The sequence below is a fragment of the Miniopterus natalensis genome, chromosome X (assembly GCF_054644295.1).
Source record: "Miniopterus natalensis isolate mMinNat1 chromosome X, mMinNat1.hap1, whole genome shotgun sequence".
NCBI lineage: Eukaryota > Metazoa > Chordata > Mammalia > Chiroptera > Miniopteridae > Miniopterus > Miniopterus natalensis.
This window is the reverse complement of record NC_142103.1, coordinates 59,963,760-59,976,997: the sequence shown is the minus strand read 5'-3', so window position 1 is coordinate 59,976,997 and position 13,238 is coordinate 59,963,760. Positions and strand designations below refer to the sequence as shown.

General features: G+C 55.5%; 1 protein-coding gene across 1 annotated transcript; it reads left to right on the top strand.

The window, feature by feature from the left end:
- The first annotated feature begins 802 nt into the window (after positions 1-802).
- On the top strand, positions 803-12,644 carry EFNB1 (ephrin B1). Its single transcript, XM_016203888.2, has 5 exons — positions 803-1,704; positions 9,922-10,199; positions 10,968-11,060; positions 11,267-11,395; positions 11,541-12,644. The coding sequence occupies exons 1-5, from the start codon at positions 1,577-1,579 to the stop codon at positions 11,951-11,953; spliced, it is 1,041 nt and encodes a 346-aa protein (XP_016059374.2). The 5' UTR covers positions 803-1,576; the 3' UTR covers positions 11,954-12,644.
- The last annotated feature ends 594 nt before the right edge of the window (positions 12,645-13,238 follow it).

The window sequence follows — 13,238 nt, the reverse complement described above, 5'->3', positions numbered from 1 at the left end:
AAAAGGCGCCTGCCTCTCGCCTTTTATTCTTTGCCCCCGAGGTGTCTTTCTTAATGGAGGTGCCCCCTTATCTCCGTTGGCCTATCCCGAGGCCTTGCCTACGCCTTCAGACAGGAATGGACTCTAAATCTGTCCTCCTGGGGCTCTCCCCCAAATCTGAAATTCCGAAGGCCTAGTACCTAGGGGTGAAAATCTCAACTCCCCCCCCCCCCCCCCCCCCCGCCGGATCCCGTACTTAACCTGTCTGAATCTCCACTACCCACTGCTATCCATTTGTATGTTCAGGATTCCGGGTCCATGTGCAAACGGACACTGCATTGCGAGGGCTGAAGGAGGAATGGTCACCAGAGCCATACCGGAGACTGGCCCGGACCAAACAGACTATCCTTGCCACAGGGCTGAGCACAGAGCAGGATTTCAGGGTTCGCGTATGTATAAAAGAGAACGGAAGTACTACTTTCCTGGGATACTTGTGACAGGGCCTATGTGGCCCAGGTCAGTCGGAGTGTTGACCAGGCCCTCGGGGAGGAGAGGAGGCAGACAGCTCTAGAGGAGCGCCAACTTCCCACGGGTGAGCGCTCTGGGAACAGGACTAGGCGGGACCCACCCCTAACCGCACCAGCCACACTCAGATTGGTGCCATCGAGAGCGCGGCGTCCTTAAGAGCTCCATGAAGCCCCGCCCCTTCCTGTTCTGGGGGCGTGGTATGGGGCAAGGACCCCGTAACGGAGCTTGCTATTGGCTAAGAGCAGTAGGGTTGGCCTTGCTTTCGGAGGAGCAAAGGAGTAGACAGCTCAGCAGTCACCGAGGGAGTCTAAGCGCGCTGGACAGCAGTGGGAGGTGTGTGAGGCGTGTGAGGCTCACATTGGCCGCAGACCCTCGGGTGCAATCGCCAGGGAGCGAGGACTCTGAGACGCGGCTACTGGGCCACCCTGCCGAGGCTTCAGAGGCACAAACTGATGGGACTGGCTCGCACTGCTGCATCTCCCTGCTCGTCTAAGTGCACTGAACGGTGGCCGCGTTGAAGAAGAAACTGTCGGGGGGCGCGGAGCCCGGAGTCCCAGTGTGGCCTGGAGGAACGGAACCCGTGTCAGGGCGACCCAGGCGGGAGCCCCCGGACCGCACTCAGGTTGTAGGGAGACTCCCACGTCTTCCGAGGGGCCCAGATCCCTGGACGGTCAAGGCTTCGGGGAGGCAACAAAGTCCCCAGCAGGGAGACCGCGTTGGGGAAAGGGTGTGCAGTCCACAACAGTCTCCGAAAGCAGAGCGGAATCGAGTGGGTGCACCCGGGGGCGTAGAGCCCCCATCACGCCTAGTGCGGCGGAGAGGTCAGGGGAGCGAACCCTCGGAGGCCGCAGCCCCTGCTCGGGTTGGGGGCGACTGCCCAGTGAATCCTCCTGGCCAGCCGGGAGGAGAAGAGCGACACCGAAGCCGGCGGGAGGGGAGCACTTCAAGGCCGGCAGCCGCGGAGGATGGGAGCCTGAGCGCCTCAGAACGCAGAGCGGCAGGGGAAGACCAGGCGAGCTTTGCTGAGGAGGCGCCAGGGGATCCCGAACTGCAGCCTGCCCCCGGGAAGATGGCCCGGCCTGGGCAGCGTTGGCTCGGCAAGTGGCTTGTGGCGATGGTCGTGTTGGCACTGTGCCGACTTGCCACGCCGCTGGCCAAGAACCTGGAGCCCGTGTCCTGGAGCTCCCTCAACCCCAAGTGAGTAACTTATCTGCTCTGGTCCCTGGGGGTGGAAGGCACTCACTCCCTCAGGGTGAGGCCGTGGGCCCCAGAGTGCGAATGGGGAGGTGTTCGGAAGAGGAGCGGCGCCACATTTTGTCTCTGTTTTTTTGCGAGTGTGTTTTCCTGCGGGCGTGAGGGGCAGGGTGCGGCGGGGTGGGGTGGGGGCCCTTGGCTGGGTTGTGACCCTGAGGCTTGTGACCCCTCTCCTCTGTGCGTCCCAGATCAAGTAGAGATGGTCGCGCCAGGCGGAGCTGGGATTCCAGGCGCTCGCAAGCGCACTAAAGAGCTGGGTGGTGGGGTGGGGGAGAGAAGGCAGCCTCTTCTGGGGCCCCTGGGAAGGTGGCGGTTTTCGCCCAGAGCCTGGGGGGAGGGGGGGGAGGAGCTTGACCTAGGCTGGGGATGAGGGCGGAACATTGATTCCTCATTTGTTTAGCTGTGAAGGGACCAAGGCCCGGGACTCTGAGCCTGGGGCGGGTGGCAGCACCCGTATATCAGTTCGGGCTTCTCCCATTTTCATTTCTCTTTCTTCCCTGTTTGCATCCCTAGCTTTTCGCTTTGCTGTCTCTTGTAGCCCCCCTTTTCTCCCTGCCGGGCCTTGGAAGGGCGGGCGCCACTTCCAGGCTCACAAAGGCGGCGGGTGGAGAGCGGGGAGTGGGAGAGGGGTTGGGGGGGGCTTCGACCCAGCGCCCCTTCGGGAGGTACAGTGGATCTAGTGGCAGAGATTCCAGGGCACCCAGGAAGACAGCGGCTCAGCCTGGGAGGGAGGTGGGTGGGGAGGGAGGGATTTGAAGAATTTCTGCCCAAGCAGTCCCCTGGCCCCCACCCTATGTCCCTCAGATTGGAGAGCTGTGCTTAGCTTTCCCCAAGGGGTTGGGTAGGCAGCTATGTAGAAGAGACCCTTTCTTTTTTTCCTCCTTCCCCTTCACAACCGCTCCCCCCTCCCCCCAGAGCAACACACACACCTTTCAGGGCGGTGGCTCACTGGTTTCTGGGCTGTTAGTGGGGAGTGGACAGGGGCTGCATGGTGACCTCTGGACCTTTTTCTCTTTTGGATTCCAGGACTCAGGTTGGAACCCAGGGTCAAAATTGCTCTTCCTTCCTATTTTCTTGAGGCCCCCACAGTGTGCAGACACCTCCACTTAGTGGGAAAGTGGGGGGCCTTGGCCTGCCCTGTCTGTGATCTCACATTCCTGTTTCTGAAATCTTTTCCTGTCCAATCTCCCGGGATCCTCACTAACTTCCCAGGATCTTGCCCCACCTCAGCCTCTTAGGTCCCAGGGATGGTGTACTTCTCAGCTCTGGACTGTGAGAGGACAGCTTATTTAGTTCTCCTTGGGTTAAGGTAGGGTCCTATTTACTGGTCTGTGGGGTAGCTAAACCAGGGTCAAGGTAGAGGGCTCTGTCTGGGTACCACAAAGGGATCAGCAAGAGTTTCTCCCCTACCCAAAGCCAAATTGGGTGCAGTGCTCTCCTAACAGTAGGAACTCAAAATGGCCTGGGGGCCCTGGGCTGCTGAGCCTAGGGGAAAAGGTTGTAAAGTGCCCAGTTCTCCCCCGTAAGGTTGGAGGCTGGGAATGTTCCCTCTTGAGCAGTGAGAGCTGAAAGCTTCCTGGGGTAGCCCATCCTAGGGGCTCATGGGAGTGACCTAATTGCTCTCTCGGGTCTCTAACCAGAGATAGCACACAGCTCCGCAGCTGGAAGGGAGCCCTCCTGCAGAGTTGAGGAGATGGGGGTGGGGGGAAGCTGAGAAAAACAAGATCTCTCTGAGCTTCCTCCTTTTTGTGTTTTGAGCCTTTAGTACTCTGGACTGGTTTACAGGTTTTTGAGATCTGACACCCCTGCATCCACTTCAAGCTGAATACAGGCATCCTGGGGTGTGGGGGCGATGGCTGAGGACTCAGTAGGACCTGCACGAATTCCACCCTATAATTGAGCAGGTCCTGGGAATAGTTGGGAATGGTCCTGGTACCCCTGCACCCCCCCATGCACCGTCCATCTACTCTTAGGGGTCTGCAATGCCAAGGGGGGAGGCGAGAAGACAAGAAGGAGGCACTGCCCTCTGCTCAGCTGGAGCTCTGGGAGCTGCCTCTGCCTCCACGTCCAACCCTCAGGCTGCCACAGCCTTTCAAATGAACAGTTTCTCCCTGGCTCCGTCCATCTCCCTCTTTGCTTCTGGCCTGAAATCTCCCTCTCAGGTCCATGTGGATCGGCCTTCTCTGCTCTCTGATCCGAGCTCACCTCCCTTCTCTAGCTAGGCTCACCAGCTCTCCCTCTTTCTCACACTCCCTCTCACTCTTAGTCACTCTCTGCCTCTTTTTCTCAAGTCCTTTTGTTTCTCGCACATGCCCGTGCTCTCCCTCACAGGCTCATTTTCTCTGTTCCCTCCCCTCTTCCTCCTGGCTTTTGGTCTGTCTTGTTAGCCCTGTCAGAAGCTGCCCCCCCCCCCCCAATCTCCCAGCGCTTATAAACCCTGCTTAATTGCTTCCTCCTTGGGTAAAAATCAAAATAAAGAAGTGGTGGGGCCAGGAGTATGTTACCACGTTCCGGGGCGCACCTCAGCCCTGAGCAGCAGAGGAGAGCTGGAAGGGCCAGCTCAAGACTCTCAGCCTCTTTCCCAATTGGCACTAGGGCCTCCCAGTTTGGTAGACCCTGGGTGGCAAGAACTTTTGCCTCCTTTGCCCTCTTGTCAGTTTTGTCCGATGAGCACAGGGTGGGGAGGGGGGTTTGGTCCAACTAGAGTCTGGGAGGAACCAGTGTATATGCCTGTGCTTGGGTGGGGGACTGTGATGGAAGGTCCCAGGGAGGCCCCCTCCCCCAGCTTCTTCCCCTGAGAGCTTGGGGCAGCCGGCAAACCTCACATTTGAGTCCTCAGCCAAGTCCAGCTGCTGCAATTCAGTCTCTCAGTCCCTTTCTGACCCCTTCGTGCCCCCCACTCAGGTTCCCCCACCTCCAGAGGGTGGGAATGTGCCTGAGATCACATTACACCTTTCCTACAAGGGGATGGGGGCGGGGGTTCAGCTTGGCGTCCAGGACCCTTGACTCAATCTAGCATGGGTGGGGGCGGCTGCAGACCCCAACCCAGGCTTGCCTGCTACAAGCCAAAGTGTTGGCCCCAGCCCCCTCACAGCTGTTCCAGCTCACAGTCCTGGGGAGGCCAGCTTATGGGGCCCCTTCCTGGGGTGGCTAGGGACCTGACCTCCTCTACTCTGTGGCTGATTGGCCACAGGTGGGGGCCTGAAAGTGATGGGAACCCAGCAGCGCCTTGAGTTCCCTGTTCCTCTCACTCTCCACCCCCACCCCATACAGCCAGGCCAGGGCTAGAAGGGCCTGTGTAGAAGGGCTGTGGGTCTGGGGTGGGAGCTGAATCAAGGGCTCCCTTTCTTCCCTCGGGCTCTCCACTGCTTCACCAGCTCAGTGGATGATGATGGGCAGGCTCAGGATACTATTGTACATCATGGTTTTCTGGGGTTGGGACTACAGAAAAGAGGCTACTGGTTGCCATGGGAATACCAGGTTTGGGGGAGGGTCCACCCTGTGATTATTAGGGGACTGAGGTGGAGGGATGCTCACCAGCCACATTTGGGGTTCCTTTCCTTGTGCTCCACAGCAGCCCCTCCTGGGTGTGTTGGTATGGTACTCATTTTGGGTGGGGGTGCTAACAGCCAGCACTGTAAGGTCCTTACTTCTAAATAGCACTGTGCTTGGTGTGCTAACTAACAGGCAGCACCTTGCTACTCACAAGCATCCTCATATGAGTTCATTGGATGTTCCCAATATCCCTGGGAAGTTGGAATCATCTCCATTTCCCAGATGAGGAGGCATACACCCAGAAAAGGGAACTGACTTGTCTATAGTCAGCCTGTAAGGGTAGAGCTGTGCTGTGTGCCATTCTGCCCACGCCATTCTGCTGTCTTGGACTCTAGGAGAGATGGGAATTCAAGGTGGAGTTTGTAAAGAGGCAGTGGCTCCCAACCCCTGGATTCCCCTCTCACCTCACAGGTGTGCGTGCATCTGTCCTTGTGACTCAGTCTCTGCCTGTGTGGGATGAGCAGTGCTCTGACTTCCTCATTTGAATTTGCTGGGCCTACATCTGAGGGCAGCTTGCTCGGGTGACCTAAACTAGAGGCAGCCAATTCATTACCTGGCAGTCTTCCTCCTGAGCTCTGAACAGCACCTTTGCTTCCTCTCTAGGCCAAGAATCTTCCTCTCAAGGACCCCACAGAAAGCAGACAATGAGGAAGGGAAGGCTAAGCCCCCAGTGGACCCTAGCATTGGCCAGGTGGGGCAGACAGAAGGACACAGTCAAGTGTGGGTGGGAAGGGTGACTTCCTCTGGGACTCTCCTGGCTTCCCTGTCTCCGACAGTGCTGTGTGTATGCCAGGACCCAGCTGCTGTTCCTGCCCACCCACGCCTGGGCGGGCACTGCTGGGACATGCCAGGCCTGCTCCTGCCGCCTCAGGGGCTGGGTGGAGCTGGGGGAGTGAAAGAGGATCCTTTAATTTGAGGACTCCCCACCCTTGTTGGGAGGAGAGCAGACTTGAGCTCTGGCTTGGGGTCTGCTCTCCACTGGTCCTGCCACCCTGAGGGGTCCAGGCACACTAGTGCTGGGATCACCCAATCAAGGCTGTGGCTAAAGTCTCTTCTACTAACCTTGGACTAGCATGGCCTGAGATCAGGCTCTCCTTTTGGCCACTCCCTGAGCACAAGTTCCTAGAGCCTGAGGTAAGGATGAGGAGAAAGGAAATGTAGATTTGGTCAAATGTGAGCAAGCTTTCTGGGCATGACCCCACACTGAAAGCTCTCCCTACTGGAGATTGTATGTGTATGGGTGGAGAGGGGCTCAGCTGGACAAAAGAAACAGGGCACAGTTGGTCTCTGACCAGTTCAGGGCCTTAGAGGCTACTACCCAGACCCTTCAGGCTTCTCCTATTCCACCGTTCGTTTTAGCAGTACTTCTAAGCTCAGTAAAAATGCTGTGGGGGAGACTTGGGCTAGGGTGCAGGGAAAAGACAGGTCCCAAGGCAGGAGCTGGATTGCTCAGGCTGCCTTCCCCAAGTCCTTTTACTCCCTAGGGTGGCTCCATGGGGTCTAGGGGCTATCAGATGCTAAGGAGGGAAGGCCTCAGAGGTTACCATGACAACCTGCTTCAGGCTTCCTGCTGGGCCATGTCAATCTCCTTAGTTTCCAGAAAAGAGCTTTGTCTGGGGGTGGCCCCAGACAGGAAAGCTGGGACCTATAGCAATTTTTGAAAAGTGGAAGATAAAGAGTTTAACTTGGGGGCAAACTCTTCCTCCTCCTCTCCTGCCTCTACTCCTAACCTGGTATGAGAGGAGACCTGTAGGGTCCCCCTGTACAATGTGACTAGTGTTTGTACATGGCTTTGTGGCCTCACTCTCTCACTGGCTACATACCCACCCTTCTTGGCCCCTTGCCACTTTCTTGGGCTTCTCATAGGCTAAGAAGCAGTTTTTCCAGTGGTGGGGAAGGTACTAATAAGGCACCATTATGGGGGTTCAGAGTCAGGGAAGACAGGTCTCCTCGGGCTCCTCTCCCTTCTGTACTTTAGGGGAAGGTACTTTTTCCTCTGCCAGCTGCTATGCAAATGAACTGATGAATATTTATTAATTCTGTTAACTGAGGTTGAAGAGAGTCTGAGGGTGTTGGGGGCAATAGTCCTCTCTTCTTTCCTCGCCCATACCCACTACTATATAGACATCTGTTTCCTCTATGTCTTTGGGGTCCAGATACAGCCCTGAGTAGCTGGAATCCCTGTGTTCCAGTTAGGGCTCCAGGTCCTGAATGGCGATGGGAGACTGTACTCAGGGTAGACAGGACACCCTGGTGAGTAAACCAGGGCCAGGTGGTTTACTCCCTTGCATGCCCTCTATGTACCTGCTGTCACCTCCAGGTAGGGTCTTGTTGAGGTGCAGCTGTACGCAGTTTTCTTAGATGCCTTAAGGGTTAATGTCCTGGGTGACTTTAGTCTCCTCTGGTTGGCTCTGAGCACCTCCTTCAATGGAAATGTCCATCTGAAGAGAGGACTATTGCCCCCAACACCCTCATACCTTCACATGGGGAGCCTGGGCTCAGTGGGTCTGGAAGATGCCTTCAGTCTCTAAGGTGTTAGAAGTTGTCTAACCTTGCTGTCTGGATGGAACCAGTGTGAGGGTTGGAAAGTGAAAAATACCTTGGGAATTAAGAGGCTTTGGTGAAACATCTTGGCTTTTTATGGTGCATGGGGTGGGAGTGTTCCCTCTTAAATGTTTATGTGTGCCCCCATCCCATGCCTGCTTCCTTTCTGGCCCTTTGGGGTACAGCAAACTTAGGTACCAAGGGGGAGACCTTGTTGTGCCTTTTACCATCCTGCATAGCAAGATGGGAGTCCCCAGCTTGGTAGAGACTTACTCGACATGAAGAAAGGGCTGCCTTTCTTCATACCTTTCATCTACTTGGTCTAGTTCCCCTACTTGCCTCCTTGGTTGTCATTTCCTTCCCTGGGGTTAGGACATAGAGCTCCCAGTTGGCCCTCATACCTTGTAGTCCCCACTGTGGAACATACCCTCACAAAGTGGAACCATGCTCTTCCACTGTTGGCTTTGTTCTCTTGAGGTACTACCTTAAGCCCTTCATTTTCCTTCTTCTAGAAGGTCTGTCCCCAGTGGGGTGAAACCCACAGTATGGGTTGTGATCCTTGAAGCCTTTCAGTCTGGCCTCAGCTGAGCTTTTCTATCTCTTCCTCAACCCATCACTGGGCCACTCACTGATTTGGGTTTTGTTTTCCAGCCACTGCTGTTCACTCTTTTTTAAATTTTATTTTTTATTATTTTTAATTTTTATTGAATTTATTGGGGTGACATTGGTTAATAAAATTGCATAGGTTTCACATGTACAATTCTATAATATAATACATCATCTGTATATTGTATTGTGTGTTCACCACCCCAAGTAAATGCTGTTCACTCTTGCTGTGTGTTGTCTTCTTATTTGTCACCCTTGTACCCATAGTTTACAAGGGAGGAAATAGAACCTCAGAGAGAACAGGCAGCACGTCCAAGGCTACAGAACTAGTAAGGGCCCTTGTCTGTCTGATTCCAAAGTCTGTCTTCTTTCTCCTACATAGTACTGCCTACCTCCCAGCTCCAGCTTGCGCAGGATCAGATATGGCCAAGAGATCACCACTTTTTTTTTTTACTATGTGTTTAGGCAAGGATAGTGATGTGAATAGATGGCCCTGGGCAACTGCCCTCCCTCTGCTATTCCCCAGTGCCTGGCCTTCTGGAATAGAAGACCTACCCAGCTCAGATGGCATTTATCTCCTCTCAGGATCTGGAGCAGAGGCAATGTGGAAGTGGGGGAACTAGAACACAGATGAGAGAGGTTCCCGGGGCCCTATATTATATGATCTATTGTCTCTGCTTTGGCCCCCTTTCCTCTCTCTGTTCTTAGGAGTAAGACTGGTCAAGTTTGGGGATTCAGACTCTTGCATGGTGGGGCTGCGATATGTCCAGGTAGGACACTGGACAGTGGGAGTGGGGAGATCTGTGTTGAGTCTCACATAGTCAGAGACTGTGCCCATTACACCTGGGCTCCAGGAGATGCCTGTTCCTATCTCCCCATCATGCCCAAGATTAGCAAGGATGGGGGAGAAAGTGTGGGTCCCAAGCAGGTTGAGCTCCCCGAGCCATTGGCTGGGAGATGTGGGGGTGGTGGCTAAGGCATGTGTGGGTTTGTGTGTATATGTGCACATATTCATGCATGCATATGCACACGTGTGCAGGGGAGGTGGTAGCAGTGGCTATGAAGGAATGTGAGTGTGATGGTGGTGGGAGGATGATTGGGGTGCCACCTCCAAGGCAACACAGGCCTGAGACCTTGGTACCCAGCCCATCAGCCACATCAACCCCCTGTGGAAATGCCACATTAAGACAAAAGGCTCCCCCAGCTAGGCAGTGCCCCACCCTGCCGAGCAGTCAAAGCCTGGCAGCCTTGCCCATGGCCCACCCCTTCCACACCCTGGTGGCAGTGTGGTTCTCTCTCCCCACTCCCAGCACGAGGATGGAGGAAAGAAAGAATTCCTGTTCTTGCCATCTCCACTCAGGAGGCCCAGCCTGCCTTCATTGTCTGCTCTACTTGCTCAGGAGATGGTCTGAAAACCCCAACCCTGAGGCTGACCCTCTCTTCCCTTCTGAGCAGGTTCCTGAGTGGGAAGGGCCTGGTCATCTACCCAAAGATTGGAGACAAGCTGGACATCATCTGTCCCCGAGCAGAAGCAGGACGGCCCTACGAGTACTACAAGCTGTACCTGGTTCGGCCTGAGCAGGCAGCTGCCTGTAGCACTGTGCTTGACCCCAATGTGCTGGTCACCTGCAATCGGCCAGAGCAGGAAATCCGCTTCACCATCAAGTTCCAGGAGTTCAGCCCTAACTACATGGGTCTGGAGTTCAAGAAGCACCATGATTACTACATTACTTGTGAGTCCCTGCCTATCATGTTGGTCTCTTCTATCCTGTAACAGTGGCAACCTCTAAGTAGTGCAGTGAGACTGCACACAGTTAAGGCCCTGACTGATCTAGTCCGCTTTGAAGACTGGCATGTTCTCCTCCCAACCTTGGAATTCTGGCCCTAATATTTACCAAGGGTTCACTGCCAGCTCGCCTCGGCTCTAGGAGTTGAGTGGGAGATTTCTCCAATTTGTGGTGCTCTATCTTATTTTATTTGCCCACCTAAGATCCAATCTTGGGAATGGCAGAATTGGCAGAGCTTTTGGGGGTCAACCAGCTGTTCGGCTTTTCTCTTTATGGGAAACTGCCACCCCAAGAGGGGAAGGGACTTCTTTCCCTAGATCACACAGGAAGTTTGGGATAGGATTGGGACTCCAACATGGTTCTCTTGGCCCCCTATTCCAGGGTTTCTTCCAGTGTGTGTAAAAGCCTCCCTCAAGATGCCAGTTCTGATTGCTTTGCTGCTGAGCAACATTGCCCAGTGAGAAGACACAAGGGCCAGGGCCTGGTCATGAGCAGCACCCTTGGGGAGAGGTAGTTACTGACCAGGCAGGGCAGGACTGGCTACTCTGTCCCTGTGGGAGGGAAAGATGTTTGAAGGGTCACGGGTAGGTGGGGGCTCCTTGCCACTCTCCTCCTCCCAGTTCTGTCCTAATGGGGACTAAGGCAGCACTAGGGTTTCTGGGTAATGTGAGCAGGCCTGTCTGTCCTCCTGATGGTGCTGACTTCTTGCTGTAGCTACATCAAATGGGAGCCTGGAGGGACTGGAGAACCGGGAAGGAGGTGTGTGCCGCACACGCACCATGAAGATCATCATGAAGGTCGGGCAAGGTGAGTGCCCAATCTGAGGGACCCCATTTAGGCCTTTGAAACAAATGTCCCTGACTGGGTGTGAGTGTGTTGGGAGTAGAGGAGGGGGCTATAGAGTTAGAGTAGATGAGGTTTGGTATACAGGCCATATTAGGCCTACCTTAGATGATGGAGGCCCCCATGCTGGTGGGATCCCTTTCCCTCACCTGTCCTCTCTCTACCCATAGATCCCAATGCTGTGACGCCTGAGCAGCTGACTACTAGGCGGCCCAAAAAGGAGGATGACAATACTATCAAGATGGCCACGCAGGCCCCCGGTGGTCGGGGGTCCCTGGGTGACTCTGATGGCAAGCATGGTGAGTGTATGGGTGTCTCCCAGAGGGCAGAAGCCATTGCCCACTGCCCTTTCAGGCCCTGTCTCTGAAGAAAGGCAGGACGAGGCCTAGTCTGAAATCTACACTGTATCCCTCACTTTTCTTTCCCTCCCTTCCCCTTCCTCAGAGACTGTGAACCAGGAAGAGAAGAGTGGCCCAGGTGGGAGTGGAGGCAGCAGCGGGGACCCTGACAACTTCTTCAACTCCAAGGTGGCATTGTTTGCAGCCGTTGGCGCTGGCTGTGTCATCTTCCTGCTCATCATCATATTCCTGACGGTTCTGCTGCTAAAGCTGCGCAAGCGACACCGCAAGCACACGCAACAGCGGGCACCCGCCCTCTCACTCAGTACCCTGGCCAGTCCCAAGGGGGGCAGTGGCACGGCGGGCACGGAGCCCAGCGACATCATCATCCCCTTACGGACTACAGAGAACAACTACTGCCCCCACTATGAGAAGGTGAGTGGGGACTACGGGCACCCCGTCTACATCGTCCAAGAGATGCCACCCCAGAGCCCAGCGAACATCTACTACAAGGTCTGAGAGCCCGGCGCAGCCTCAGGCCCTAAGGGACAGTCGGCGGGGACCACACCTCTCCTTTCTTCCCACGCCCTTCTCCTTACCAGCTGTGCCCACCTTTGTATTTAGTTTTGTAGTTTCTTGGCTTTTATAATCCCCCTTTTGCCCTGCCCCTGGGCTTCAGAGGGGGTGCTCATGCCCCTAGCCCCCATGCTCTTGTGCCTTCCCCCTCTGACCAGGCCTCTGGGCTCTGCGGGGGTGCCCCTTCTTGGAGGGCAGGGTTGGACACTGATGGACAATAGGCAGGGAGACGCCACCCTAGCCCTCCCCTCCTCCCCCCTTTTCCCCCTTCCCAGGACTGCTTGTCCGCTATCATCACTGTTTTTAATGTTTTTGTGTTCATTTTTTAGCTGTCAACTCCTTTTCATCTGTTTTTTTTGGAAGAAAAATGGAAAAGGCATCCTCTCCCCAGGCTTTCTGAGCCTGACTCAGCCTAGTATAAAGGGCCAGGGGCAGGATGTGGTCAGCCCAGAAGCATAGGATGGCATTTCTTTTATAAACTCCTTGTTATTGGGGGTGGGGCCAACAAGGGCTGTTCTTGCCCATGAGGGAAGACAACAGTGCCATTGGGCAAGGTGTCTCACCCTCCCCTCCTGACCCTTCTGCTACAAAGCTGATCTTGGCAATGGGGTAGTAGCTGCCACCCTTACACACACACACAAATCCCTTCCTTGTGGGATTCTTGGGCATCTCCTGCCTCCCTCACTCTCAAGGTAATTAACGTCTTAATTGGTTGTTGCCTGGGGAACAGGAGCGCTGCTGCAGGCAGATGACCTCATGGTGGGTGGAGGGAGGTGAGTTGCCCAGGTGGCTATTTGCCCTGCACAGCTAGGAGTTCTCCCTTTTCCCCCCTCCCCCGCCCTGTTCTCTTCTCACCTTTGGCCCCTTTGGCCTGGTGGGGAGACAGAGGCCCAGGGCAGATACCTAAGCGGGTATAAGGCCAGGTAGCCTGCTCCTTTTTGGGGCTCTAGCACAGGTGGGTGACCCCCAACCCAGTTCTCATTGGCCCCCCAATCTTGGGCTGGGGCTGGAAAGAGAAAGAGGCTGCCCAGGGCTGAGCCAGCATGCCGTGCACGTTGACCCTGGCTCCTGGACAGCACGGCTGCTAACAGGGCTGCTAACGGACTGCCACTTGAGTGTGCCTTGCAGGCGCTCCCAGAGTGGCCATGGAAGGAGCTGGGCCTTACACCATCCACCTCCACACTGCCTCCTGGCCAGCTGCCTACCCCAGTGCCAGGTGGGAGAGAGG

Excerpts from the sequence above, each read along its gene's own strand:
- EFNB1 (XM_016203888.2), top strand. The coding sequence starts at position 1,577 with ATGGCCCGGCCTGGGCAGCGTTGGCTCGGCAAGTGGCTTGTGGCGATG. Across the intron at positions 1,705-9,921 it reads TGGAGCTCCCTCAACCCCAA|GTTCCTGAGTGGGAAGGGCC; the intron begins GTGAGTAACTTA and ends CCTTCTGAGCAG. Across the intron at positions 11,396-11,540 it reads TGACTCTGATGGCAAGCATG|AGACTGTGAACCAGGAAGAG; the intron begins GTGAGTGTATGG and ends CCCCTTCCTCAG.